The sequence below is a fragment of the Eschrichtius robustus genome, chromosome 11 (genome assembly GCF_028021215.1).
Source record: "Eschrichtius robustus isolate mEscRob2 chromosome 11, mEscRob2.pri, whole genome shotgun sequence".
In the NCBI taxonomy this organism is placed as follows: Eukaryota; Metazoa; Chordata; class Mammalia; order Artiodactyla; family Eschrichtiidae; genus Eschrichtius; species Eschrichtius robustus.
The window spans coordinates 97,114,657-97,142,026 of NC_090834.1; the positions used below are offsets into that span (position 1 = coordinate 97,114,657).

The 27,370-nt window shown below is 40.6% G+C and overlaps 1 protein-coding gene across 2 annotated transcripts in view; it reads left to right on the top strand.

The window, feature by feature from the left end:
• Nucleotides 1-15,855, top strand: part of TTC17 (tetratricopeptide repeat domain 17) — a 149,961-nt gene extending 134,106 nt beyond the window's left edge. For both annotated transcript variants that reach the window (XM_068555759.1, XM_068555760.1), the window contains 3 exons: nt 11,638-11,757; nt 12,972-13,115; nt 14,710-15,855. In XM_068555759.1, the coding sequence (XP_068411860.1) occupies nt 11,638-11,757; nt 12,972-13,115; nt 14,710-14,841 (396 nt within the window). In that variant the 3' untranslated portion in view covers nt 14,842-15,855. The remainder of the gene's footprint in view (nt 1-11,637; nt 11,758-12,971; nt 13,116-14,709) is intronic.
• Nucleotides 15,856-27,370: the final 11,515 nt, after the last annotated feature.

A 27,370-nucleotide genomic window follows, 5' to 3' on the forward strand; every position in this document is an offset into this window, starting at 1 on the left:
ACTTAGGTAAACCAGAGATACTAATTGTAGGGAACGAGAAGGTAAGCATTTGAGATTTTCAAAATCTAGAGTCCACGAGAGAGAGCTCTGAACGAGCTAGACTTCCTGCTTCTGAGGAGGGAGCATGGGCTGGCTGCTGGGTCTGGGAGTGCTGGAAGAAGCTGGAGACCAGAGTGCTGACCACAAAGTGCTGTTGCCAGAATGACAGTGACAGGAGCAGCATGCAAACTGGCAGAAAAAGTCCCTTGCCCTCTTACCTTCCAATCCCCTAGCACATATGTTTGCAGAACCTAACAAGAAGCCAGCTAGCAAAGGAGAAATGTTGTTTGCAGAGTTCCAGCCACAGTATCACAAAGCAGATTATAGAATTTTGGATTTGCATCTGAGAGAAAATAGCTTAAGAAATATGACAGCAGCCATTCATTCATTTATTGATTCATTCAACAAATACGTAGCAAAGTATTGTGCCAGATACTTTTCAGGTGCTTGGCATAAATCAGTGAAGAAAAATTTAGACCTAGATCTCTGCCCTCATGGGGACAGAAAGGACAGATTACCTATAGAGAAGAGATGACTCAAATGACAGCCTGTTTCTCATAGCAGCTATCTAAGCCAGACGACAGTTGTGGAAGGATACTGGGCCCGCTAGCATTGTGCACCCTACAAGGAGGGAAGAATAAAGGCACTTAAAGATAAAGAACTGGAAAAAGTTTACCAAGAGCCCCACCCTAAAGGAACTTTTCTATATGATAGCTAGAGAAGGATTGTCTGAGACAAAGGAAGATTCACTAAGCAAATAAAATTATACAGGTATACAAACCCAAACAAACACTGTCTGTAGAAAACAATTTGTGGGGTTTTTAAATTGTTTATTTATTTATTGTTAATTTTTTATTTTTTTTAACATCTTTATTGGAGTGTAATTGCTTTACAATGGTGTGTCTGCTTTATAACAAAGTGAATCAGCTATACATATATTCCCATATCTCTTCCCTCTTGCGTCTCCCTCCCACCCTCCCTATCCCCCCCGAGGTGGTCACAAAGCACTGAGCTGATCTCCCTGTGCTATGCAGCTGCTTCCCACTAGCTATCTATTTTACATTTGGTAGTGTATATATGTCCATGACACTCTTCTCACTTCGTCCCAGCTTACCCTTCCCCCGCCCATGTCCTCAAGTCCATTCTATACGTCTGTGTCTTTATTCCTGTCCTGCCCCTAGGTTCTTCAGAACCTTTTTTTTTTTTTTTTTTTAGATTCCATATATATGTGTTAGCAGACGGTATTTGTTTTTCTCTTTCTGACTTACTTCACTCTGTATGACAGACTCTAGGTCCATCCACCTCACTACAAATAACTCAATTTCGTTTCCTTTTATGCCTGAGTAATATTCCATTGTATGTATGTGCCACATCTTCTTTATCCATTCATCTGTCGATGGACACTTAGGTTGCTTCCATGTCCTGGCTGTTGTAAATAGAGCTGCAGTGAACATTGTGGTACATGACTCTTTTTGAATTATGGTTTTCTCAGGGTATATGCCCAGTAGTGGGATTGCTGGGTCGTATGATAGTTCTATTTTTAGTTTTTTAAGGAACCTCCATACTGTTCTCCATAGTGGCTGTATCAATTTACATTCCCACCAACAGTGCAAGAGGGTTCTCTTTTCTCCACACCCTCTCCAGCATTATTGTTTGTAGATTTTTTGATGATGGCCATTCTGACTGGTGTGAGATGATACCTCATTGTAGTTTTGATTTGCATTTCTCTAATGATTAGTGATGTTGAGCATCCTTTCATGTGTTTCTTGTCAATCTTTACATCTTCTTTGGAGAAATGTCTATTTAGGTCTTCTGCCCATTTTTGGATTGGGTTGTTTGTCTTTTTGATATTGAGCTGCATGAGCTGCTTGTAAACTTTGGAGATTAATCCTTTGTCAGTTACTTCATTTGCAAATATTTTCTCCCATTCTGAGGGTTGTCTTTTTGTCTTGTTTATGGTTTCCTTTGCTGTGCAAAAGCTTTTAAGCTTCATTAGGTCCCATTTGTTTATTTTTGTTTTTATTTCCATTTCTCTAGGAGGTGGGTCAAAAAAGATCTTGCTGTGATGTACGTCATAAAGTGTTCTGCCTATGTTTTCCTCTAGTGTCTGGCCTTACATTTAGGTCTTTAATCCATTTTGAGTTTATTTTTGTGTATGGTGTTAAGAAGTGTTCTAATTTCACTTTTTTACATGTAGCTGTCTGGTTTTCCCAGAACCACTTATTGAAGAGGCTGTCTTTTCTCCATTGTATATTCTTGCCTCCTTTATCAAATATAAGGTGACCATATGTGTGTGGGTTTATCTCTGGGCTTTCTATCCTGTTCCATTGATCTGTATTTCTGTTTTTGTGCCAGTACCATACTCTCTTGATTACTGTAGCTTTGTAGTATAGTCTGAAGTCCGGGAGTCTGATTCCTCCAGCTCTGTTTTTCTTTCTCAAGATTGCTTTGGCTATTCGGGGTCTTTTGTGTTTCCTTACAAATGGTGAAATTTTTTGTTCTAGTTCTGGGGAAAATGCCATTGATAGTTTGATAGGGATTGCATTGAATCTGTAGATTGCTTTGGGTAATATAGTCATTTTCACAATGTTGATTCTTCCAATCCAAGAACATGGTATATCTCTCCATCTGTTGGTATCATCTTTAATTTCTTTCATCAGTGTCTTATAGTTTTCTGCATACAGGTCTTTTGTCCCCTTAGGTAGGTTTATTCCTAGGTATTTTATTCTTTTTGTTGCAATGGTAAATGGGAGTGTTTCCTTAATTTCTCTTTCAGATTTTTCATCATTAGTGTATAGGAATGCAAGAGATTTCTCTGCATTAATTTTGTATCCTGCTACTTTACCAAATTCATTGATTAGCTCTGGTAGTTTTCTGGTAGCATCTTTAGGATTCTCTATGTATAGTATCATGTCATCTGCAAACAGTGACACTTTTACTTCTTTTCCGATTTGGATTCCTTTTATTTCTTTTTCTTCTCTCATTGCTGTGGCTAAAACTTCCAAAACTGTGTTGAATAATAGTGGTGAGAGTGGACAACCTTGTCTTGTTCCTGATCTTAGAGGAAATGGTTTCCATTTTTCACCATTGAGAACAATGTTGGCTGTGGGTTTGTCATATATGGCCTTTATTATGTTGAGGTAAGTTCCCTCTATGCCTACTTTCTGGAGGGTTTTTATCATAAATGGGTGTTGAATTTTGTCAAAAGCTTTTTCTGCATCTATTGAGATGATCATATGGTTTCTATTCTTCAATTTGTTAATATGGTGTATCACATTGATTGATTTGCGTATATTGAAGAATCCTTGCATTCCTGGGATAAACCCCACTTGATCATGGTGTATGATCCTTTTAATGTGCTGCTGGATTCTGTTTGCTAGTATTTTATTGAGGATTTTTGCATCTATGTTCATCAGTGATATTGGCCTGTAGTTTTCTTTCTTTGTGACATCTTTGTCTGGTTTTGGTATCAGGGTGATGGTGGCCTCGTAGAATGAGTTTGGGAGTGTTCCTCCCTCTGCTATATTTTGGAAGAGTTTGAGAAGGATAGTTGTTAGCTCTTCTCTAAGTGTTTGATAGAATTTGCCTGTGAAGCCATCTGGTCCTAGGCTTTTGTTTGTTGGAAGAGTTTCAATCACAGTCTTAATTTCAGTGCTTGTGATTGGTCTGTTTATATTTTCTATTTCTTTCTGGTTCAGTCTCGGAAGTGGCTAAACTGAAATACTGGAGAAATGTATATTTGAGAGTGGGATGATCAGAGTTAAGGTATTCAAAGGCCCTTTTAGTGTTCAGGAGGAGTGAGTTAATATATTACTTGGACTTTGTTAAGTTAAATATTAAGTAGAAATTTAAGGGTAACCTTTAAAAGAAATGTGCAACTCCCAAACCTCTGAAGGTAAAATAATGAAGTAAGAACAGGAGGACCAAAAAAAAAAAAAATCAATCCAAGAAATGGCAAAAAAAAAAAAAAAGGAAAAAAAGCATTCAAGAATCAGGATAAAAAGAAACCAAGAAATATGATAAACAGTCTTTAAAAAAATCTGTAATGTAACAGTCACAATAATGTCAAATTGGAAATTTTTTAAAGGAGCTACATGTTTTTAAGAGTCATACCTAAAGCATAATAGAAATGTTAATGGGAAAATACTAATCAAAAAGAAATATACTATCAAAAGGAAGTAGCTATAGTTATATTAATTACCTGGAAATATGTATTTCAAAGCATAAAAAATTATTAGGGTCAGAGAGAATGACCACAAAATGATAAAAGCTTTAATTCACCAGAAAAACAATATATACTGCTTCTAACCTTATACATAAGCAATAAAAATAACCTCAAAATATATAAAGCAGAAAATGATTGATTTAATGAGAGAAATTGACAAACCAACACACACACCTTTCTCTACCGTTGATAAGCCATTCAGTCTGTCTGAATTTATATTCATAAGTATATTAGTCTGTGATTTTCTTGTAATATTTTGTCTAGTTTTGGTATCAGGATGATAATGACTGTGTGTAATGAGTTGGGACGTGTTCCCTACCCTTATTTTTCTGGAAAAGATTGTAGAGGATTGGTATTATATCTTCCTTAAATGTTTGATAGAAAATTCACCATTGAAGCCATCTGAACAGGGAGTTTTCTTTGTGAGAGATTTTTAACTATAAACTCAATTTCTTTAATGAGAGTATTCAAATTGTCTTTCTTCTTGAGTGAGCTTTGTTAGTTGTGTCTTTAATTTGTCTAGTTTATCTAAGTCATTGAATTTATTGACATAAAGTTGTTCATAATAGTCCCTTATCATTCCATTAATATCTGTAGGATTTGTAGTAATGTACCTTTCTCAATTCTTATCTCGGGACTTTGTATCTTTTCTCTTTTTTCCCCCCGGTCACATTGACTAATAAAAGTTTATCAGTTTTTATTGAGCTTCCCAAAGAATGAGTTTTTGGATCCATTGATTTTTCTCTATTGTTTTTCTGTTTTCTCTTTCATTGATGTCTGCTCTTTGTTATCTCCTGTATTCTGCTTGTGTAGGATTTAATTTGACAAGTTTTTTGTTTGTTTTTTTTTAGTTTCTCAGTATGGAAGTTTAGGTTACTAATTTGATCCCTTGCTTTTCTAATGTAGGGGTTTAGTGCTAAAAGTTCCCTCTAAATTCTGTGCCAGCTGCATATCACAAGTTTTATTTGTCATATTTTTATTTTCATTCAGTTTAAAATGGTTTATAATTTTCCTTCTAATCTCCTCTTTGACCCATAAATTATTTAGAAGTGTGTTATGTGGTTTCTAACTATTGGGTATTTTCCAGATATCTTGCTTTAATTGATTTCTAATTTAATTACACTGTGGTAAATCAGTATACTTTGTATGATTTGAATTATTTTAAACTTATTCAGACTTGTTTTATGCCCCAGAATATGATCTGTCTTGATAAATGTTCCGTAAGCACCAGAAAAGAATGCATCTTCTGCTGTTGTTAGACTGTTCTAGAAATGTCATTTAAGTCAAGTTGGTTGATAATACTCTTTATATATTCTTTATATTTACTGATTTTTTTTTTTGTCTACTTCTATCAGTTACTGAGAGGTATGTTGAAATCTACAGCTGTAATTTTGAATTTTTTTATATCTTATTTTAGTTCTATCAGTTTTTGATTTGTGTATTTTTGGGTTCTGTTATTAGGTGCAGAAATCAGTGAAGTAGAAAACAAAGACAGAATGGAGATCAACACTCCAAAAATTGTTTCTTTGAAATGACTAGTAAAATTAACCTCTGGCAAAATTAAGAAAAAAGAAAGCACAAATAACCAATATTGGGGTAAAAGTGGAAACAAAACTACAGCTATATCAGACTAAAGAGATAAGGATACAGTTAACAATTTTATGCCAATAAATTTGAAAATAGGTAAAGAACACAAATTTCTAGAAAAAAATTATTTTACCCAAACTGATGTGGGTCTTATAACTCTCAAATAGATTGAAGCAGTAGGTTTAAAAAAAAATCTCACCAAGAATAAAACAAACTGTTAATTTTGCAGGTGAATTCTACCAAACTTTTGAAAAATACACCATCAGGTTCTTCTGGACTATAGAAAAAGGAACAACTTCCCAATTAATTCCTAGAGACTAGTGTAACCCTGAAAACAAAACTAGACAAAGACCTTATGAGAAAGAAAAATTATAGGTTAATCTCACTCACAAACATAGGTATCAAAACCATAACAAAATATTAACAGACTGAACATATATGCATGCCTTTGGATTCAGTCTGTTAACATTTTATTTATATATATATATATATATATATATATATATATATATATAAAAGATGCACCTTGACCAGTTGGGTTTATCCCAGAAATACCAATCTAAACAGTCTAACTTTAGGAAAATCTTAAATTTCATCAACCAAATTAAAGGAGAAAAATTATGAAATCATTTTAGTAGATTGCATCTGATAAAATTCAGTACATTCATGATACAAAGCTAATGCAAATTAAGAATAGACAAGGATTTCCTTATTTTGATGAGAAGAATCAACAAAACATCTTCATCAAAGATAACTGTTAATGGGGGAAATATTTAAAATAATTCTTTGCAATCAGGAAAAAGAATGCCCACCACTACCACTTCTTTTCAGCATTGTACTAAAAGTCCTAACAAGTATAGTAAATCAAGAAAAAGAAAGTAATGGCATAAGTATTAGGAAGAAAAAAAATGTTATTCAGAAATGATGTGATTATCTACATAGCAAACCTAAAAGGATCTACAGACAAATATTTAGAAATAACAATGTTTTTATCAAGGTGGCTGCCTGTAAAGTCAATAAATAAAAATAAGTTGCATTTCTGTACAGCAGCAATAAATATTAGAAAACATAATTTTTAACATGTATTTACTTTGTTACAAAAATATAAAGTTCCCAGTACTAAATCTAACAAAAAAGTCATGAGACTTAGGTGCAAAAAGTGATAAAACTTTATTGAAAGACATTTTAAAAGACCTAAATAAACAGAAAGATATGTAATGTTCATGGATAAGAAGACACACACCATAAACATGTCAGTTTTCCCCAATTTGATTGATAGAGTCAATCCTGTTGTAATCAAAATAACAACAGGGTTTTTTATGGCACTTAGAAAGCAGATCTTTACATTAATATGGAAGGGTAAAACAGACAACACTCTTGAAAAGAAGAATAGGTTGTGAGAATTGCCTTTTATGAAAAATTACAAAACAAGACATTATGCCATTTGCTCAAGAAATAAGCAAAAATAATGAGGGGGACTAAATAGGAAGCCCAGAAAGTCTGTAGTGTACACAGAGCTGTGGAAGATCAACGGGGGGAGACGGGGGACTATTCAGAAAGCTTGCTGGGGCAATTAGTTAATGTCAATCCTCACCTCACATCATACACAAAAAATGAACTCCATGTGAATTAAGGACTCAAGTATCAAAAATACTTTAAAAATTAAAATAAACTGTGGGAGATGATCTCTCTGGCCTTGAAGTACAAAAAGATTTCTTAAAGAAGATATATAAGCACAAGCTAGAGAAGAGAATGTTATTAAGTTCAACTACATTAAAGGTTAAAATTTTTTAATTAAAGACATTTTTAAAATTAAAGAAGCCAGAGTGAGAGAAAATTCATTTAACACATTTAACCTACAAGGATTAATATGCAGAGCATGTAAATAAAGTGATGAGAAAGATAAATAATAAAATAGAAAAATGTATAAAAGATATTAACAGACATTTCACAGAAAAAAGATATGTATGACCAATAAACACAAGAAACAATTCTCAATCTCACTAATAATCAGGAAACGCAAATAAAGGCTACAGTAAGATACTGTTTTATCCCCACTGATAATACCAAGAGTTAGAAAGGATATAAAGCAAGAGGCACTTTTAAACATTGCTGATAGCACTGAAACTTGTCATAACACCTTTAGGAAGCAATTTGGCTTTCTCTTGTTACGTTGGACATTTGCGCATCCTCTGACCCAGCAGTTCCACTCCTAGGTATCTAGACTAGAGAACCTCTTTGTACATCTATTGGCAACGGGAAGCTAACTTAAAAACAGGAAATAACTCAAACCCTCCCATTTACAGAAAATGCATAAATACGTTATAGTATATCCACTTCATGGACATTTAATTGTGCAGCAAGGAAATTGAATGAACTGAAACTACATACAGCAAAATGGGTGAATCTTAGAGGGCTAAATAAAAACACCGAGTCCCAGAAGGCTCCGTCACCATGTTTATAATGCAGAGGAAGAAGTAAACTAAGTAGTGTATTGTTGGAGCAAATACGTGTGTGTAAGTGATAGAATGGTGTTTAAAAAGAGCAGTGGAATAATAAAGACAACACTTGGGATAGCGTGTGCCTCTGGAGAAAAGACAAGAGGATGGCATAGTGTAAGAACATACAGGAGAAGCAGGTTCATTCTTTAGCAGGGTAGCGGTTTCTGGAATATTCATTATTTTATGCTTTACTGCGTACATGTATATTTTATATAATTACATACGTGTTGTGTGTGTATATATATAAATATGTTCTTCAGTATGTGTCAGATATTGGCATTAAAGAAAGGTAAGTTTAGTTTCTTAAACAAAGGGTCCTTTTGGGAAGCCAGTCAGAAGAATCAAGTCATAAAGAAGGAGGAACACATCAGGCTAGCTTCAGATTTCTGTGCAGCACCCGTTCAAACCAAGAGGCAATGGAACAGTACCAGCAAATTATTCAAGGAAAGAAAGCATGAGCCATGGTTTTATATCCAGCCAGCTGTGCTTCAGGCATAAAAGCTATAGACAGAAAGTTTTGAACTTATATGATTGTATGTCTTTGCTAGGGGTGCCATAACAAAATACTATAGATGGGGTGGCTTAAACAATAGAAATTTATTTTCTCACAGTTCTGGAGGCTACAAGTCAGGGATCCAGGTGCCAGCAGGGTTGTTTTCCTCTGAGGGCTTGCTCCTTGGTTTGCAGTTGGCCTCCCTGTTGGCACCTCTCGCCGTCATCCCTCCGCACACACGACCCTGATTTATCTCTTCCTCTCCTATAAATCCTTCACATGAATCCAGTTAGATTAGATTAGGGCCCCACAATAATGGCCTCATTTTAACTTAATCAGCTCTTTAAAGACTTGATTTCTAAATAGTTACATTCTGAGGAACTAGAGATTGGAGACTTCCAACATATGAATTTGGGGGGGACACAGTTCAGCCCATAACAACAATCTCAGAGAATAATTTTCCCATCAGCCCTTCTTAAGAAAACGACTAGAAGATAAACTTCAGCCAACCAGGAGATGACTAGGGAAGCCACACAAAAGTAATGTCAGTGATCAAGGACTATATTTAACTGTAGAACCAATACAAAAACAAAGGCAGGAAATTGGGTGATAGAATATAAATGCTATGTGCCCCGACAATGAAAAATGATAAAATTACCAAAAAAATAGATCGGAAGACAGCAAGAAGATAGGAAGCAGGGTAAGTTTTCTGATGCCTCATCTGTAATGGCTGGGAGTTAGAGACCGCCCATCAGAATGAAATAGACAGGAAAATGCAAAATTAAACCTAAATTAACCCAACATTAGACCTAAATTAAGTACTAAAGTTTTGTATATGATAAAGGTAGCATCACAGTGGGGGAGAGAGGAATTACTCATTAACTATTATTGAGACAACTTAGTAGCCATCTGGAAAAAAAATTAAATTGGAGCCATATCTTTTACAGCAAGTTAAATTTTAAGTGGATCAAAGGTTTAAATGTGAAAAATGAAACTACAAATGTTCTGGGGAAAAAAAACATGGTAAAAATTCTTGATAACCTTGGAGTAAACAAGACCTTCCTAACTGAAAATCCAGAAGCCATCAGAAATAGATTAATGAACTGAACTATGTAGAAATTAAAACCTTTATATCACACAAAGCACTGAACTACGTAGAAATTAAAACCTTTATATCACACAAAGCACCGTAAGTCCAAAGGCAGACTTGAGAAGCCTGGGGGAATGTATCTGTAATTCATATACAGGCAAGGGACTAATCTCCCTTATACCTAAAGAGCTTTCTCATATAGATAAGCTAAAGACCTCACAGAAAAATTAACAATATAAGAACAGGTCGTTCACAGAAAAGAAATACAAAAGGCTGTCAAACATGAAAGGATGGTCAGCTCCATTCATAAGAAGGGAAATGCAGATTTAAACCGCATTTTCACCTATCAAAGATCCCAGAGTTTAATAACAGACTCCTTGGTGAGGCCATAAAGAAACAGGGACATGTGTATATTTCTGGTGGGATATTACATTGCTACAGTCCTATGGAAGGCAGCGTGGTGATTTCTATCAAACTAACGTGTATCCCCTTGATATAGCATGTCCACACTGGAAATGTATCCTACAGATGCGCTGCACAGACGCAAAATTACACCTATACAAAGTCATGTTTGTAGCATTGTTTTTAATAGTGAAGAATTGGGGGAGAGAGGAATATTCATTAATAAGGACCTAGTTAAGTAAATAATGGTACTTCCAAACAATGAAATACTATGCAGCTGATAACAAAGGAATGAAGAGGCTTTCTACACACTGATGCAGAAAGATCTCTAAGGTGTACTGTTTAGTGAAAAAAGCAAAGTGCAGGTGAATGTTATCTCTTATATAAGTAATAGGCTTATAAAGCAGGAGTGAGAGATAAGTCTGTATTCAAATTTGCTTATATAAAGCATAAAGAAATCCTAGAAGGTTACATAAGAAACTAAAAATAGTGTTTACTTGTATATAATAGTGACAAGGATGGCAGGGAGGTTTTTCTTTGTATAACTATATATAATTTCTGGTTTTTGAAATGTGAATGAATTACCTGTTCAAAAAGATAAGTAAATTTAAATATAAAAGAACATGGGGGGCTTCCCTGGTGGCGCAGTGGTTAAGAATCCGCCTGCCAATGCAGGGGACATGGGTTCGAGCCCTGATCCGGGAAGATCCCACATGTCACGGAGCAACTAAGCCCGTGCACCACAACTACTGAGCCTGCGCTCTGGAGCCCGTGAGACACAACTACTAAGCCCACGTGCCACAACTACTGAAGCCTGCGGCGCCTAGAGCCCATGCACCACAACAAGAGAAGCCACTGCAGTGAGAAGCCCGCGCACCGCAACAAAGAGCAGCCCCCGCTCACCACAACTAGAGAAAGCCAGTGCGCGGCAACAAAGACCCAACGCAGCCAAGAATAAATAAATAAATTTATTTAAAAAAAAAAAAAAAAAAAAAAGAACATGGGCATGAAATATAGTTCTGCTACTTAGTAATTGAGTGGATTTGGACAAGATATTTAACCTCTCTGGATCATAGTTTTCTTATCTATAAAAAGGCTGCAATAGTAGAATCAAGCTTATAGGGTTGTTATTAGGATTAATAAGAGGATGAACATAAGTGTACAGCAGACCACCAGGACCAGGTAAGTACTCAGTTAAATGGTCATTAACTTGTGTTACTTGTGTTACTGTTCTTAATCTTGGTGGTAAATTAGTGTGTTATTTAAGAAACATCAGCCTTAGCTGACCATTCCTTTGTAGAACCAGACGTCCTGGGTCCTTTCCAGCATGGCAGCCCTCTATTGGAGAGTGAAAGGCCAAGGAAAGAAGGCGATTGACTGCCTACGCCAGGCCCTGCACTATGCTCCACACCAAATGAAGGTGAGTGGGACTCAGAGGTGTGAATTCCCATCCCTCAGTCCTTTCCTTTGCCCAGTGGTTTATTCTGAGGTTTCAACAACCTTCCTCATGCTCAGCCTATAAGAAAATGGCAAAAGGCTAAGGTAGGGCGGAAAAACTTATGACCCCACTTGTGCCACCACAAGCCTGTGAATTACACCCACTGTTGTGCGTTCCCTACCTCAGCAAGATGGAACATCAGGGAAGGGCTTCAAGATCACTGTAAAACATTATATCAGGAGCAGGCATTGCCAAGTTCGAAATGCAGCTCTGCCTCTCACTAGGTTTGTGATCTTAGGCAAATTCTTAAACCTCTGTGACCTTATTAATGACATGCACTCTGTGGGTGTCCAGCAAGGACAAAGATGGGTCATGTTTTCTGTTTCTTCTGTATCTCCTATAGAAGAACCCAGTGATATAGAACAATGCAATATAGATAGCAGTTGCTCAGGTAACACATTTAAAGGGAATAAATATTTGTGATATTAATAAATATTTGTGATAATAATACTGCTACTTATTCAACCCATCATTCTGTGCTCTGTACTGCTAGGCGATAGGGAAGGGTGAAGACTCTGGATCAGGGGTCAGGGAACTTTTTCTGTAAAGGGCCAGGTGGTACAAATTTAGGGTCTGAGGCCAGACAGGCTCTGTTGCAGCCACTCAGTTCTGCCATGATAGCGTGAAAACAGCCACAGAAATACCTAAGGGAATGGGAATGGTGTGGTCCAATAAAAAGTTACAAAAGCAGACAGCAGGCTGGACTGGCCTGTGGGCCACAGCTTGCCAGCCGCTGCCTCAGGCAGCGCGGCGGTCCTTGCAGAAAACCCCTTGGCTCTGTGACAGCATGCCCCAGAGTGTGGGCTGTGCAGAGCGTCGGGCCACCAACTTCCCTTACCAAGCTGCAGCGCGACCAGGAGCTTGCACCAGGATGGAAGCCAACAACCGCACTCAGCAGGTTTTTACGCAGCTGACATGTTTGTTTGTTTGTTGAGGCAAGTCTCACTCAGCGAAAGAAGCACTGCTTGGATAGGCTGGTGCGCGCCCCTCCCGTCACAGACCCGTAGCAGACGGCAGCCTCCCGCGCCGAGTTGCACGACTCTGCCATTCACCAGGAAACGCTGACCACGTTACTTACGATCACCAGAGCCGAGAATGAAAGCTCTTCCCTTCTCGCGTTCTCCTTCCTCCCCCAGGACGTGCCCCTCATTAGCCTGGCCAACATCCTGCACAACGCCAAGCTCTGGAACGATGCCGTCATCGTGGCCACCATGGCAGTGGAGATCGCGCCACACTTTGCTGTGAACCACTTCACGCTGGGCAACGTCTACGTGGCGATGGTGAGGTTGGCCTGTGAGCGGAGCAAACCAGCTCTGCCGCCTTCTCTCGGGCACATCTTCTTTGATTTCAAACCCTCTTTGACTGTGTCAGTGTCCTCCAGTTTCCTGTAAGTTTTGCGTCTAAAATTGTTAGCTCTCCACCAAAGGTATATTTTATAGGTAAGGGGTTTGTGAGTTTTTTAAATAATACAGGAAATTCATCCACGTATTTGCAACTATGTAGTTCCTCACCTTGAGTTTTTAACAGTAATAGAGTCAGATTTACCTGCAGTTTTCTAGAGACGTCACCTGTTCCAGGAAACCTTACCTAACCCTCCACGTGGACGGACACACTCTCGTGCTTTCTTACTGCAAGGTTGGGCTAGGTCCCTACGGTTGCACTCATGATGCCCTGTGCAGATTTCTCCTGTTGTACTTTCACCTTGTTTTATAATTTTTGTTTCAAGTATTAGTCTCTCCCCCTAGACCAGGAGCTCCTTAGGAAAGAGACTGCTCTTCATCTCCCTGTTCCTAGCACTTCACAGGGTTTGGCACATAGTAGGTGCTCATCAAAGCTTTGATGAATGATGGAATGCCACTAGTTTCATGGGATACCATTTACAGATAAAATGGCAAAGCCATCTTGCTCAGAACAAGGGCCAATTTCAGAACTTAAAGTCCCAGGGGTCCCCCAGAAGCTGTCATAGCCGAATTTAACGAGAATTGTGCCATCCACTTTCATCCAAAGCTTGGGGTCCCACGTGAGGTTCTTCCCACGGTACTCTCAGTAAAGGTTAATAGAATGAGCAGCTTCGGGCTCTAAGTTTTATGTGTTATCCATGATTTCAAAGGCAGGAAATATAATTTTGGCCAGGTAGGTCTTGCTGAATGTGCAGATTTCCCTCTCTGCTTCTTAAAACTGAAGAATCTATTTTCATCCCCAGTAAATGCAAAATTTGCTGCTGTGAATGAGATATTCTGCCTCTCATTTGGCCAGAAGGAGCCATTTAAGCAGTAGATTTGGGCTCTTCTTTGAGAGTATTAGTCTAAGTAAAAGATTAACGCCTTCACTATGGCAGTGATCATTTCCAAACTGTGTTCGTATTTTCAAGTGTTAGGGAGAATAAGAAACTGTTTCAGAATTTACAAGTCTAATTGAGATACCTGACATGACTTCCATCTTTCCAGTTAACAGCAGAAAATTCAGGCAGATGCAAAATAAGCTTTTGCCAGACATAGTTCTAGAGGTTTCTGTGAGGACTAAAGGAAGGGATTCCATAAAGCGCCTAGCACTGTGCCTGGCACACAGCAGGTACTCAGTAATGTTGGTTCTTACTGTCGCTACCACAATTACTCCTATTGTTGGGCCAAATCTCTGTAAACTTGATCTCCCCTTTCCCTCCAGTTCTTGGGCTCTGCCATAATTTTCTTTGTTATCTCATGCCTTGGGGATGGAGGTAGTTGTTTCCTCCAGACCTTAGAGATTTAGATCCACTAAGAAAATACTGCAGGATTGTCACTACCACAGATGTGCTTTTCAAAGAAAAAGAAGTCACCATATATATTTAGTCTGGTGGTAGTACCCCTCTCACTTTTGTCCCTCTGCCCCTCACAGGAAGAGTTTGAAAAAGCACTGGTGTGGTACGAATCTACACTGAAGCTGCAGCCCGAGTTTGTCCCAGCCAAGAACCGAATCCAGACCATCCAGTGTCACTTAATTCTGAAGAAGGGCCGGCGCTCTCCTTAGCTCACTCCTCCCTTTTCTCCTGTCTCTCTTTTCTCATGCTCTTCAAAAAAGGAATAAGAAACCAATCATTGTCAGTATCTACTTTTAATGATGTGTGTGACAGTAACTGAGTAAGACATATAACAGGACTTTTACATATGTGGGAATTGGTTTGTTTTGGTTTTTAAGTTCCTTCTTTTCCCCCAGCCAACCTCAGAAACATAAATTTCTTAAAAGGAAAATGCAGCCTAAAGATATCATGTAAATACTGAGCCAAGACATTTCTGGAGCTGTGCTCTGTCTCCAAAACCTCGATGCCTTTAGGGCTTTTCTCAGTGGTCCAGCCAGCCTCCTCCACTTCGGCGGAGGGCGAAACCGCATCGCACATTCTCTGCTTCCCGTCGTAGCCTCTGTTGTCAGTGGAAATGCAGAAGCCCATCTGGTGCCAGTCAGTGAGAAGCAATGTTCCGCGCTCTCCCCACTAGATCTCCATGCTGCCCCCAGCCTTGTCCGTTCCATGCTGCTCCGATCCCAACTCTCACAGGTAGTTTGCGGGGGAGGAAGGGGAAATGATTGATTTTAAAAACAAAATATTTACAACAAAAACTCTTAGGATCACCTGACCTTTGTGATGTTATTTATGTTGGGGAGGGAGGGGGGCTGAGAAGGGGAAATCAGCAGTGTACAACATCGATATCATTTGTACTTTAATTACAAATCACAAGGAAGCCAATAAGTTGAAATCCTATATAACAGGTTTATATATATAGAATATGTATATTTGAAGCCCTCTACAGACTGAGTCTGTGTTTTACTAATTCTTTGTTCACTGTGTTACCCCTCTTGGAACGAGGCATGAGTGTCAGCTCCCTCTCTCTGAGGCCTTCAGACTTAGCCCCTCAGGAGAGCGATGAGCCAAGGTTGAGTGTTCGTACAATGCTTATACCTCTGGTCCAAGGAGAGTCAGAAACTCCGGGCATTTGGGAGTCTTCAAGGGCACATACTGAGGACAAAAATAAAAGTTGTTTATGAGAATAGGTCTGTGGTGTGGTTCTTCTTTATAGAACCAGGCTCATTTGGACAGCTCTGAAGCCTAACTATAACTCTGGGTCAGATCTTCTCAAGTCCTAGGTTGTCTTTATCTTTCTTTCTTTCCACCACAGCAAGGTGAGGGGAGAAACAATCCATCACTAGGTTTTATGGTTGATGAATTTTATTAACATGATACATTTGACCAGGAAAGATGCACAGTCAGCAGATGTTCAGAGTTGATAATTGACCTTCCTGGGAAAGGAAGAATAATCTAAACCACAAAGTCAGCCCTCTGGTGAGCACTGATCCTAAAGTTCGTCGAAGTAAGCTTCGTGGAGCTTTGGTGAGAGTTGTACCAGCGTGAAACTGAGCATTCCCTTTGGAACAGGACTCCACTGAACACAGGGTTTCCTAGAACATTATCAGACACCAGTCATCTCAAATACTGGGTCACTAAACCTGGAGCATTTGGTTCTAGCAGAGACTGTAATTTCTTAGAAGCAGGTGAGCAATCAGACATGCCTGTCAACTCTCCTTCTGTCTTTCATGCAGCTAGAGTCCAGCTAACTTCGAACAGTTTTATATCAGATGTATTTTGAGAAGCAGCTCATTCACTGCTGGATAAAGTGAACCTCTTTTCACTCAGGATCCTTGTGTGTGTCTGAGTGTATTCCCTGCTTCCCCACCTCTCCACAATGTTGCATTTAGTTTTTCCTGAAACTTGCAACCGTTGTTTGTGATTTTGTTTTGCTTTTTTTTAAATTTACATACAATGAAATTCATTCTTCAGTGTACAGTTCTGTGAATGTTGACAAATGCATAGAGTCATACAGCCACCACAACAATCAAGGTACAAAACTTCCATCACCCCCAAAAGACTCCCTCACTCTGCCCCTTTGTAGTCAAACAAACACCACCCTTAACCCTTGGCCACCTCTGATCTGTTCTTTCTATAGTTTTTCCCTTTCCCCCATATGGTAAATGAAAGAAGTCAGACTCCGAAGGCTATGTACTATATGATTCTATTTACATGGCATTATGGAACAGCAAAGGTAGATGCCCTAAGGCAGAAGCATACTGAATGTTTCAAAACACAGGAGGCCACTTTGGCTGAAGAGGTGTAAGCAAGAGGAGGAATATTAGGAGATGAAGCCAGAGAAGTGAACCAGATTGTGTAGCTTTTTGGGTGTTTGTTTTGTTTATTTTTGTTGTGGCGCTTTATGTGTCATTGCAAGTCACTGGTTTTAAGCAGAGGAATAACATGATCCGACCTGTTTTAACAGGAGTCAAGATTACTCTAGGATTTTTTGACCTGAGTAATTAGAAGGAGGGAGTTGCTATTAACCCAGATGGGAAGACCAAAGTTAGACAAGAGTTTTGTGGGGAAGATTAAGGAATTCAGTTTTGTACAGACCATGTGAAGATATTGGGTAGACAGTTGGATAAATTAGGGTTAATAGAGGATATCTATGCTGGAGATATAAATTTGGATGTCACAGGTATGGGTATAGTATTTGAACCCATGAGACTGGATGAGATCACTAAGGACATGAGAGAATATAGACAAGAGCACAGATTTAAAGACAGAACTGGGGAATTCCAGTGTTATCGGGTCAAAGAGTTCACATGCCCAACAACAGAATTCATTACTAATGTAAGAAGAAATTATATAGAGCAATTTGAAAAGTAAGAATGCTGAAAATGTTCAAGTAGTTAAAAGAAAGACTAGCATCCACATAACAGAGATTATGAAACGTGAGCAGGTTAGGGACTTACCTGGTGCCACAGTGGTTAAGAATCCACCTGCCAATGCAGGGGACACAGGTTTGATCCCTGGTCCAGGAAGATCCCACATGCCGCTGAGCAACTAAGCCCGTGTGCCCCAACTATTGAGCCTGTGCTCTAGAGCCCGCGAGACACAACTACTGAAGCCCGCATGCCTAGAGCCCGTGCTCCACAACAAGAGAAGCCATTGCAATGAGACGCCCGCACACCACAACAAAGAGTAGCCCCCACTTGCCGCAACTAGAGAAAGCCCGTGCACAGCAACAAAGACCCAAGGCAGCCAAAAAAAAGAAAGAAAGAAACATGAGCAGGTAGATATGGTGAAAAAGAACCACATAGGACTTCTACAAGTGAAAAATGTTATTGAAATAAAAATCTCAATGGATAGGTTAAACAGACTAGACACAGCTGAAGAGAGAGTTAGTGACTTGTAAGATAGGATGAAAGAAATCCACCAAAGCAAAAAACAGAAGGACAAAATTTTCCTCAAATATTTGTATTAAATGCTCTCATAGGGCAAACTCCTCACTTTCCAGGCTAGGACTCACTTTCTTAAGCAGTCAAGCTTTTGAATCAGGGTCCAGAAACAGAATACAACTCCTAATTTATTTCTAAAACTGGGAAAAGAGTTGGTGGCAGGATTGAAGACCTCTGCTAATAAGAAGATAACATCTATCGGTTGCATAGTATGTGCCTGTCCCTGTTCAAAGTGTTTTACATGGATCAGGAGCAATGGGTGACTCGGGCAGAGCTGAGAGACCAGACAGTATCTCTGTAGATTAAGTGAGAACAGCTTCACATGTCCTCTGGAGCTGTCCCTGATTTAGTCTTCCCTCTCCCTTTCAATTTCCAGTCTCTTCTCCCTGATGCTTCTATAGCTTCTTTAGGGTATTGCTGGGTCTGTCCACCATCATTAATTCAATAGTTCAGTAACTTTTTTTTTTTTAATCAAGCAACTGTTTTGCACCAGGCCCATATGTTGTAAGAGCAGGGGATATAGACATTTATTAGACATGGATCTAAGCATCTGATTGGAGACAAGATACATGGTCAGCAGACCCAGAATTGCCATAGCAATCCTAAGGACAAAGAACAAAGCTGGAGACATAACGCTTCCAAACTTCAGACAATACTACAAAGCTACAGCAATCAAAACAGTATGGTATTAGCACAAAAACAGACATATGGATCAATGGAACAGAGTAGAGAGCCCAGAAATAAACCCACACACCTATGGTCAGTCTTCGACAAAGGAGGCAAGAATACACAATGGAGAAAGGAGAAAGGGTAGTCTCTTCAGCAAATGGTGTTGGGAAAGCTGGGCAGCTAGCTGCACGTAAATCAACGAAGATAGAACACACCCTCACCATACGCACAAAAAAACCTCAAAATGGCTTAAATACTTAAATATAAGACATGACACCATGAAACTAGAAGAGAACATAGGCAAAACATTCTCTGAGATAAATTGTAGCAATATTTTCTTACGTCAGTCTCCCAAGGCAATAGACATAAAAGCAAAAATAAATGGGACTTAATCAAACTTACAAGCTTTTGCACAGCAAAGGAAACCATAAACAAAACAAAAAGACAACCTGGGGACTGGGAGAAAGTATTTGCAAATGATGCGATCAACAAGGGCTTAATTTCCAAGATATACAATCAGCTCATAGAACTCAAAAAAAAAAAAAAAATCAAAAAATGGGCAGAAGACCTAAATAGACATTTCTCCAAAGAAGACATACAGATGGCCAATAGGCACATGAAAAGATGCTCAAAATCACTAATTATCAGAGAAATGCAAATCAAAACTACAATGGGGTATCACCTCACACTGGTCAGAATGGCCATCTTTAAAAAGTTTACAAATGATAAAGGAGAGGGTGTGGAGAAAAGGGAACACTCCTACACTGTTGGTGGGAATGTAAATTGGTGCAGCCACTATGGAAAATAGTATGGAGGTTCCTTAAAAAACTAAAAATAGAATTACCATATGATCCAGCAATCCCACTCCTGGGTATATATCTGGAGAAAACCATAATTCAAAAAGATACATGCACCCCAGTGTTCACTGCAGCACTATTTACAGTAGCCAAGACATGGAGCAGCCTAAATGTCCACTGACAGAGGAATGGATAAAGAAGATGTGGTATATATGCACAATGGAATATTACTCAGCCATAAAAAAAGAATGAAATAATGCCATTTGCAGCAACATGGATGGACCTAGAGATTACCATACTAAGTGAAGTCGGACGAATATCATATATCTCTTATATGTGGAATCTAAAAAGTGACACAAATGAACTTATTTACAAAACAAACAGACTCACAGACATAGAAAACAAACTTACGGTAACCAAAGGGGAAAGAGGCAGGGAGGGATAAATTAGGAGCTTGGGATTAGCAGATACGAACCACTATTTTTTAAATAGATAAAAAACAACGTCCTACTGTATAACACAGAGAACTATATTCAATATCTTGTAATAACCTATAATGGAAAAGAATCTGAAAAAGAATACATATATGTATATATAACTGAATATATATATCACTCTGTTGTACGCCAGAAATAATACATTGTAAATCAACTCTACTTCAGTTTTTTTAAAAAAGAAACATGGTCAGCTCATTTCCCTACAGGTGATGAGTGTCACCAAAGGGGTTATCACAGGTGCTGTAGGTACGTGGCATCCTGTGACACATGGACAGTGCCTCTGAAAACCAGTGGAATTAAGTAAGTGAAAAAAGGGGGAGAAGTGGAAGGAGTTGGCATCCAGGTAGTGGCAGCAGCATAATCCCAGACATGGAAATGGGGAAGTTTGGTGCATGTGGGAAACATTAAATTGTAGCTTCAAGTGCAAGCTGGGGAGTGGCTCTTCATTTCCACCAGGACAAAGCCCAGAGTTCTTGGCTCTGCTTATGACTTTCACGATCTGGACCCTGCCTCATCTCTCACCACCTTCCGCACCCACACTCTATCCTCCCACCATATGGGATCACCTGCAGTGGCCAGCACGGTGCCTGGCACATAGTAAGTATTCAATACATGTTTGTGGAATGTAAAATGAGTTGCAGAAAAAAAGTATGGAAAGGCAGGCAGGGGGGCTCTGCTTGGAGTGTCCAGACCAAGGTTTGTACACCTGGAAGAGGCTACACCACCCTAGGGGACTCGGACAGTGAATCCATCAGAGACCACTGTTTCTGGGTCTTCAACATTCAGGAGTAGACTTTGTGTCCTCTAATTCTCTCAGTCTTATCTCTAACTAGACTGGGACTCCTTGAGGAAAGAAGCCATGTCTAATATCTCATTTACAGTGTTGAACATCAATAGGTGCTGAATTAAATGTTCGTCAGTAAAGCTGGACTTGCCTGTTTGCATCTCCACAGAAAAGGAAAACATGGGATTAGATCTGACCGTTAAGAGAACCGTAAAAGCTGAAGTTAGAAGCCAGTCTCCCCTGCTGCTGACTCATCCACTGTTTGAAAGATAACAACAGGCATAGACTTGAGTAGAGTCACTGGATCCAGGAAAGGGGAATTATCCACACAAAGCTGGCCTCATCAGACTGGTCCCATTCTCCTTAACTAGTGGTGCAGGGCTCTTGGGCAGTGAAATAGACTGGGTTTCCTCTATCAGCCTAGTAGCCAGATTGAGAGTAGGGAGTCTGAGGCGTGTGTGTGTGTGTGTGTGTGTGTGTGTGTGTGTGTGTGTGTGTGTGTGTGTGTGTGTGTGTGTGTGCGCGCACGCGTGTGTGTTGCAAGTTCCATTGCAGAGAAGCAAGATATTTTGTTTCCCTTAGATTGGTTTCCTAAAAAACCATGAGATATGGGTGGAAAGCCCTCCAGACTCCAACAGCCGGAAGGAGAGGAACACATCAGTTGCACTGTTTGTCATTCATTCAGCATTTACTAAGTATTTACTACATACTGGGTGCTGCATTCAGCGCTAGGAGACACAGACATGTGACACACAAAGGAGAACACATATGGAAGAGACAAGATCAACACACCTGAAAGCAACTAGAGAACAGTTAAGAATGAAGTACTTACTAGAAATAATTTATATGTGGAAGAAGTGTAGGAGAGCAGCTAAGAGCACTAACTTGGTGCATTAATTTAGGTAAATCTGAGCTTGGTTTCAATCTGAACTCCACCACATACATGTGATTATGAACCAGTTACTTCACCTGTGAGTCTTGGTTCTCTCATCTGTAAAATGGGGATAACATCATCTATCTCATTTTGTAGCTGGGAGGATTAAATGGGATAATGGATGTACATAGCATGGTGTTTGGGAGTGCTGGCTCTAGAACGAGGCTACTTGGGCTCAGATCTCAACTCCATCACTTCCCTGCTGTCGTCTTGGGCAAGTTACTTAATCTCAATCATGGTTTTCCCATTCTTAAAATCAGAATAACAGCTCCTACGCTATGGGGTTGGTGTGAGGCTTCAATGAGTTTTATCCAGTGGGAAACTTTTAGAATAATCTTGGAACATAGCAAGAACTCAACACCTTTACAACAGGAAAACGACTGCTGAATTATTTTCACAAGAGAAATGAAAACCTATCTGCACACAAAAATCAATATGTGAATGTCTATTGCAGCTTTACTCATAATCTCCAAAAGCTAGAAACATCCCAATGTCCTCCAACAGGTGAATAAATGATGAAATACTACTCAGCAATAAAGAGTAATGGATTATGGGAATGTAAATTGGTACAGCCACTATGGAGAACAGTATGGAGGTTCCTTAAAAAACTGGAGTTTCCATATGATCCAGCAATCCCACTCCTGGGCATATATCCAGAGAAAACCACAATTCCAAAAGATACATGAACCCCAATGTTCACTGCAGCACTATTTACAATAGCCAAGAAATGGAAGCAACCTAAATGTCCATCGACACATGAATGAACAATGAAGATGTGGTATATTTATACAACAGAATATTACTCAGCCATAAAAAAGAACGAAATAATGCCATCTGCAGCAACATGGATGGACCTAGAGATTACCATACTAAGTGAAGTAAGTCGGATAGAGAAAGACAAATACCATGATATCACTTATATGTGGAATCTAAAAAAAAAAAATGATATAAATGAACATATTTACAAAACAGAAACAGACTCACGGACAAAACAAACTTATGGTTACCAAAGAGGAAAGGTGGAGGGAGGATAAATTAGGAGGTTGGGATTAGCAGATTCAAACTACTATATATAAAATAGATAGTCAACAAGGACATACTGTATTGCACAGGGAACTCTACTCAATATTCTGTAATAACCTTTATGGGAAAAGAATCTGAAAAAGAACTGATACATGTATACATATGACTGAATCACTTTGCTGTACACCTGAAACTAACACAACATTGTAAATCAACTATACTCCAATATAAAATAAAAACTTTAAAAAAAAAAGAGTAACGGACTACAGATTCATGCAACAACATGAATGAATTTCAAGTGCACTATGTTAAATGAAAGCAGTCAGATTCAAAAAGCTATAGACTGTATAATTCCATTTACATGACATTATGGAAAAGGAAAAACCATAGGGAGAACAGATTAACAGTTGCCCAGGGATAAGGGTGGTGTTTGACTACGAAGGGGCAGAGTGACGGAGTCTTTTGGGGTGATGGAAATTTCGTACCTTGATTCCCTCTAATATCCACTTGGCTCACCTCCTCACCACCTTCCCTGGGAGGCTCCTCTAATCGTGATATTTTAAATTGTGACGTCTACCTCCACGATTTCCTAATCCCCTTTCCCAGTAACTCTTAACCATTATTGAGTCTACTGTGTAAGTTATTTGTTGTCTGTCACTCCCACACATATGTTCTAGCGATGCAAGATTTGTCTCTCTTTTGTACCCTGATGTGTCTCTAGCCCCTGGTACAGAGTAGGTGTCCAGAGGAAACTGCTGAATGAATGGATGGATGGATGAATGAACGAGTGAGTGATGCTAGACTTCCTCATATATTTTATATTTTTTGTCCTTATTTAGCAGGAGTTAACATTCGAGGTAATCCCACAAGTACCTGGGATTGAAGACACCTCCCTCCGCAGAAGTTTTTGAAGTGGCCTCTACTGGAAACCCCATAAGGTCAACACGTTTGTTAGCTTCTGAAGTTGGGGTTTCCACACTGTGTGGAGAGTGTGAATTAGGACCCTACCTTCCCACAGGTAGGAGGCTCAAGGTCCTAATAGTTTTACCTGGTGGACAGGGGCTGTCTGGTCTGGGTCTTGTCCCTGCTCCTGGCCTTAGACAGAGTCCAGTTCCACCAAACATGTCCATGAGGGCTTATCCCTGTCCCTGCGGGGGACCCAAGACCACAGTTCTTCAGGCCCATAGGAATTCTCAGTGCCACTTCCCACTCCATCATTGGCACCTGGTAATTTCTTGATTTTGAGTTTGCTCAATATTCTAAAATATCATATCCTGCCTTTGTATGTGCTGGAGTTGGAGGTGCAGGATTCCAGTGTGGCTGGACATTTGGAGAGGCCAGCTCTACACTACCTATGACCTTACCCCCAAGAAACCTGGAACCTTCCCCTGGGGGACACGAACCCCTGTGTGAGAAGCATTGCTACAGAAAGACATGAATTTTATCCTTCATACAGGATGAAATAGAAAAGGCCATCCAGACACACTGGCTTCAGAGCAGACTCGCATTTTGTCTAGAGTTTACCTCCTCCATGCCCTCCAACCCCAAAATCTCTGCAAGGGCCTATCACAGAAAGCCCAGCCTCTCTGAAAATGCCCAGCTGCATTAAGGAGGTACCTTTTATAATTTGAAAATAAGCCCAGACCAGTAGTGAAAGTAAGGCCCAGCCAGACCCTTACCACATGCTAACTTCATAAAGATGGCAGACAGGAACCTGGAGCTTCTCCACTAAGCCCTCTCCAAGAGTTTTGAGAATGTGTCCAGAGTCATTCTCACCAGGCCGTCTCTCTCTATAGTCACATGCCTTGGGGTGAGGCTAGTGAAAATCAGGGGACCCAGGGATAAGGGACCAGGCCAGCTTCTGCCCATTGCTCTCCAAATCCTGCAGGTGGCAGCCGGACACAAGGCTGAGGATCTGAGGACCAAACGAAGGGGGAGACCACGTGGCACTCCAGGCGCAGGGATGGTCATGATCAGGGCAGCTCGGAGTCCTAGCTGCAGAGGATGGAGAGGCAACAGGGAGGTGGAGGAGCCCACAGACCTGCCCTGTCCACGACGGTAGCCAGTAACCAATCTGCCCACTGACACTACTGACATTTAAATTCATCAAAATGGGATAAAATTAAAGATTCAATTCCTCGGTCGCACCAGCCACATTTCAAATGCTCAGCAGCCACATGGGGCTTCTGTATTGGACAGCACGGATATGAAACGTTTCCATCAGCAGAGTCCCAGGGGGGAGCGCCACCCCAGACAATGAGCTCCAACCCACCCCAAGTGCGTAACACCAGACACCAGACAAGTCTGCATCACCCCCAGAGAGCGTCCATTCGGAAGGCCCCAGCGTGGGTCCCTTAATGCAGACCCCTCCTCACCTCCTTCTTTTATTCCTTTCCAGTTTTATCGAGATATAATTGGCATACAGCACTATATAAGTCTAAAGTGTACAGCTTAACAACTTGACTTACATATATTGTGAATTAATTACCACAATAAGTTTAGTGAATATCCATCACCTCATAGAGATACAAAAAGAAAAAACGTGTTTTGAGACCTCTTAGGACCTCTCTTAACAAGTTTCAGATACACCATACAGCAGTGTTAGGTATAGCCATTGTGTGGTACATTACATCCTCAGTACACTTTTATCTTAAAACTGGAAGTTTGTACCTTTTGACCATCTTCATCCAGCTCCCCGCTCCTTTCTTCTTGGGAAATAATTATTTCTCCTTAAGCTGGGATGGTTTAGGCTCCTTCAGGCCTCAGTGCCTTTGAACATGCTGTCACCTCTCCCTGGGATGCTGGGATGTTCTCTTCTTCACGTCTACATACCAAACAGTGAGCACTGTGCCGGGGCTGTCGGTATCCACCCATACGCCCTCAGCACTGCTTCAACGTGCCCACAGCTACTGCCTGGGGACTGTCCTGGCTATGGGAGCCATTTGGCCCTTGCACGGGCAGGCAGTGCTGGAGAGTTAATGCCCCAACAGATGGGGTGTTGGTGGATAGATACCCCTTGAGTAAGATGACTCTGAGGTCTTTTCTACACTTGCTCCCAGAATCCCCAGAAGATTGCGCTTCAGTGGTCCCCAGGGGCAACTGGCCTGAAGAGACACCTTTTACTGGCTTTCTGCCACCCCATCCTACTCCTCACTCCCTACTGGTGTTTCCTCAGATCACTTCCCAAATAAACGACTTGCACTAAAATTCTCAGAGTCTTCTTCCCGCAAGCCAAGCCGAGACAAGGGCCTACCGTGTGCCAGACTCAGTGGTAAGCACAGAGGAAAAGGGATTTAATAAAACAAATTCAGTTCCTTCCTCGTAAGCTTGCAGTGACATGGGTGAGGCCGGTGGGTAGAGAGGCAATTGGGAGATGGGGGGGTGAGCAGCACGGTGATGGGGCAGGAGAGGGGGCAGGGATTCCCTGAGGAGAGACAGCTGCCCGACCTGGATGGGGGACGGGGGAGTTAAGGTGAGTGCTGAAGGCCGAGGGAGGGAGGACTCCAGACAGAAGCGCTCCTGAAGACGATCAATGGGGAGCCATTGACACCTTTCATGCTGGGAATCGTGTGATGGGATTGACATCTCATCACGCTGAAGGTGATGTGGAGAAAGGACAGAGCAGGTGAGGATGGAAGCAGGGTGCCCACCCAGGAGGCTGCTGCGGGAACAGACAAGGAGAGACGGGGCGTGAATCAGAAGGTGAAGTATCAGAGGAGAGCTGATGAAGGAGAGCTGCCACGACCTGGTGATCACGGAGCCCCGGAAGCCGAGGGAGATGATCCCAGATTCCCGGCTGAGGAAACTCGGTGGATAGCGCTGCCATTCCCTACAGACAACCCAGGAGGCGTGGGTTTGAGGGAAAGGTGATGACTCTTGTTTTGGACATGACTCTGAGGGGCCTGTAGGCCTCTGATTCTCTGAGACCAGTAGCCTCAGCATCCCTGGAACTTTTAGAAATGCAGTTTCTCAGGCCCCACCCCAGACCTACAAAATCAGGGACTCGGTGGGTGGGCCCAGCAATCTGGGCTTTAATAAACCCTCTAGCCCTCCGAGTAGTGGTGTGCTGGGAAATGTTTAACAACTCACTCCTGGGGAGAAGGAAGAAGTCCTGATTTTAGTACTCGCCAATTCTAATGGTGGAAATAATCCCACCACGGCCGATTTCAAGCCACCCGTCTGACATCACTCCACACAGAGCTGGGAAGAGATGCAGCAGTTGTCACCCCCAGGCAGTATGAACTGGCTCCAGGGGGTTCTGAGGTGCACCTGTGGGCCCAGAGCCACTGCTCGAGGCCAATTGCATGAACTTATCTAATAGGCAGGTAGATGTACGGGTGTAAAGCCCAAGAGAGAGGACCAGGATGCAGAAAACGTTTGGGAGACATCAGCGTAGATACAGGTGCCTACCAGGTAAACCCAGGGAACACAAACATGAATAATTAGACTGGGTTCCTGCCCCCAAGGATCACGCAGTCACTTAGACAGAAAGGCACACAAACAATCATCACAGAACAGTGGAGGCGCAAAGGATGGGGTGATCCCCTCAACT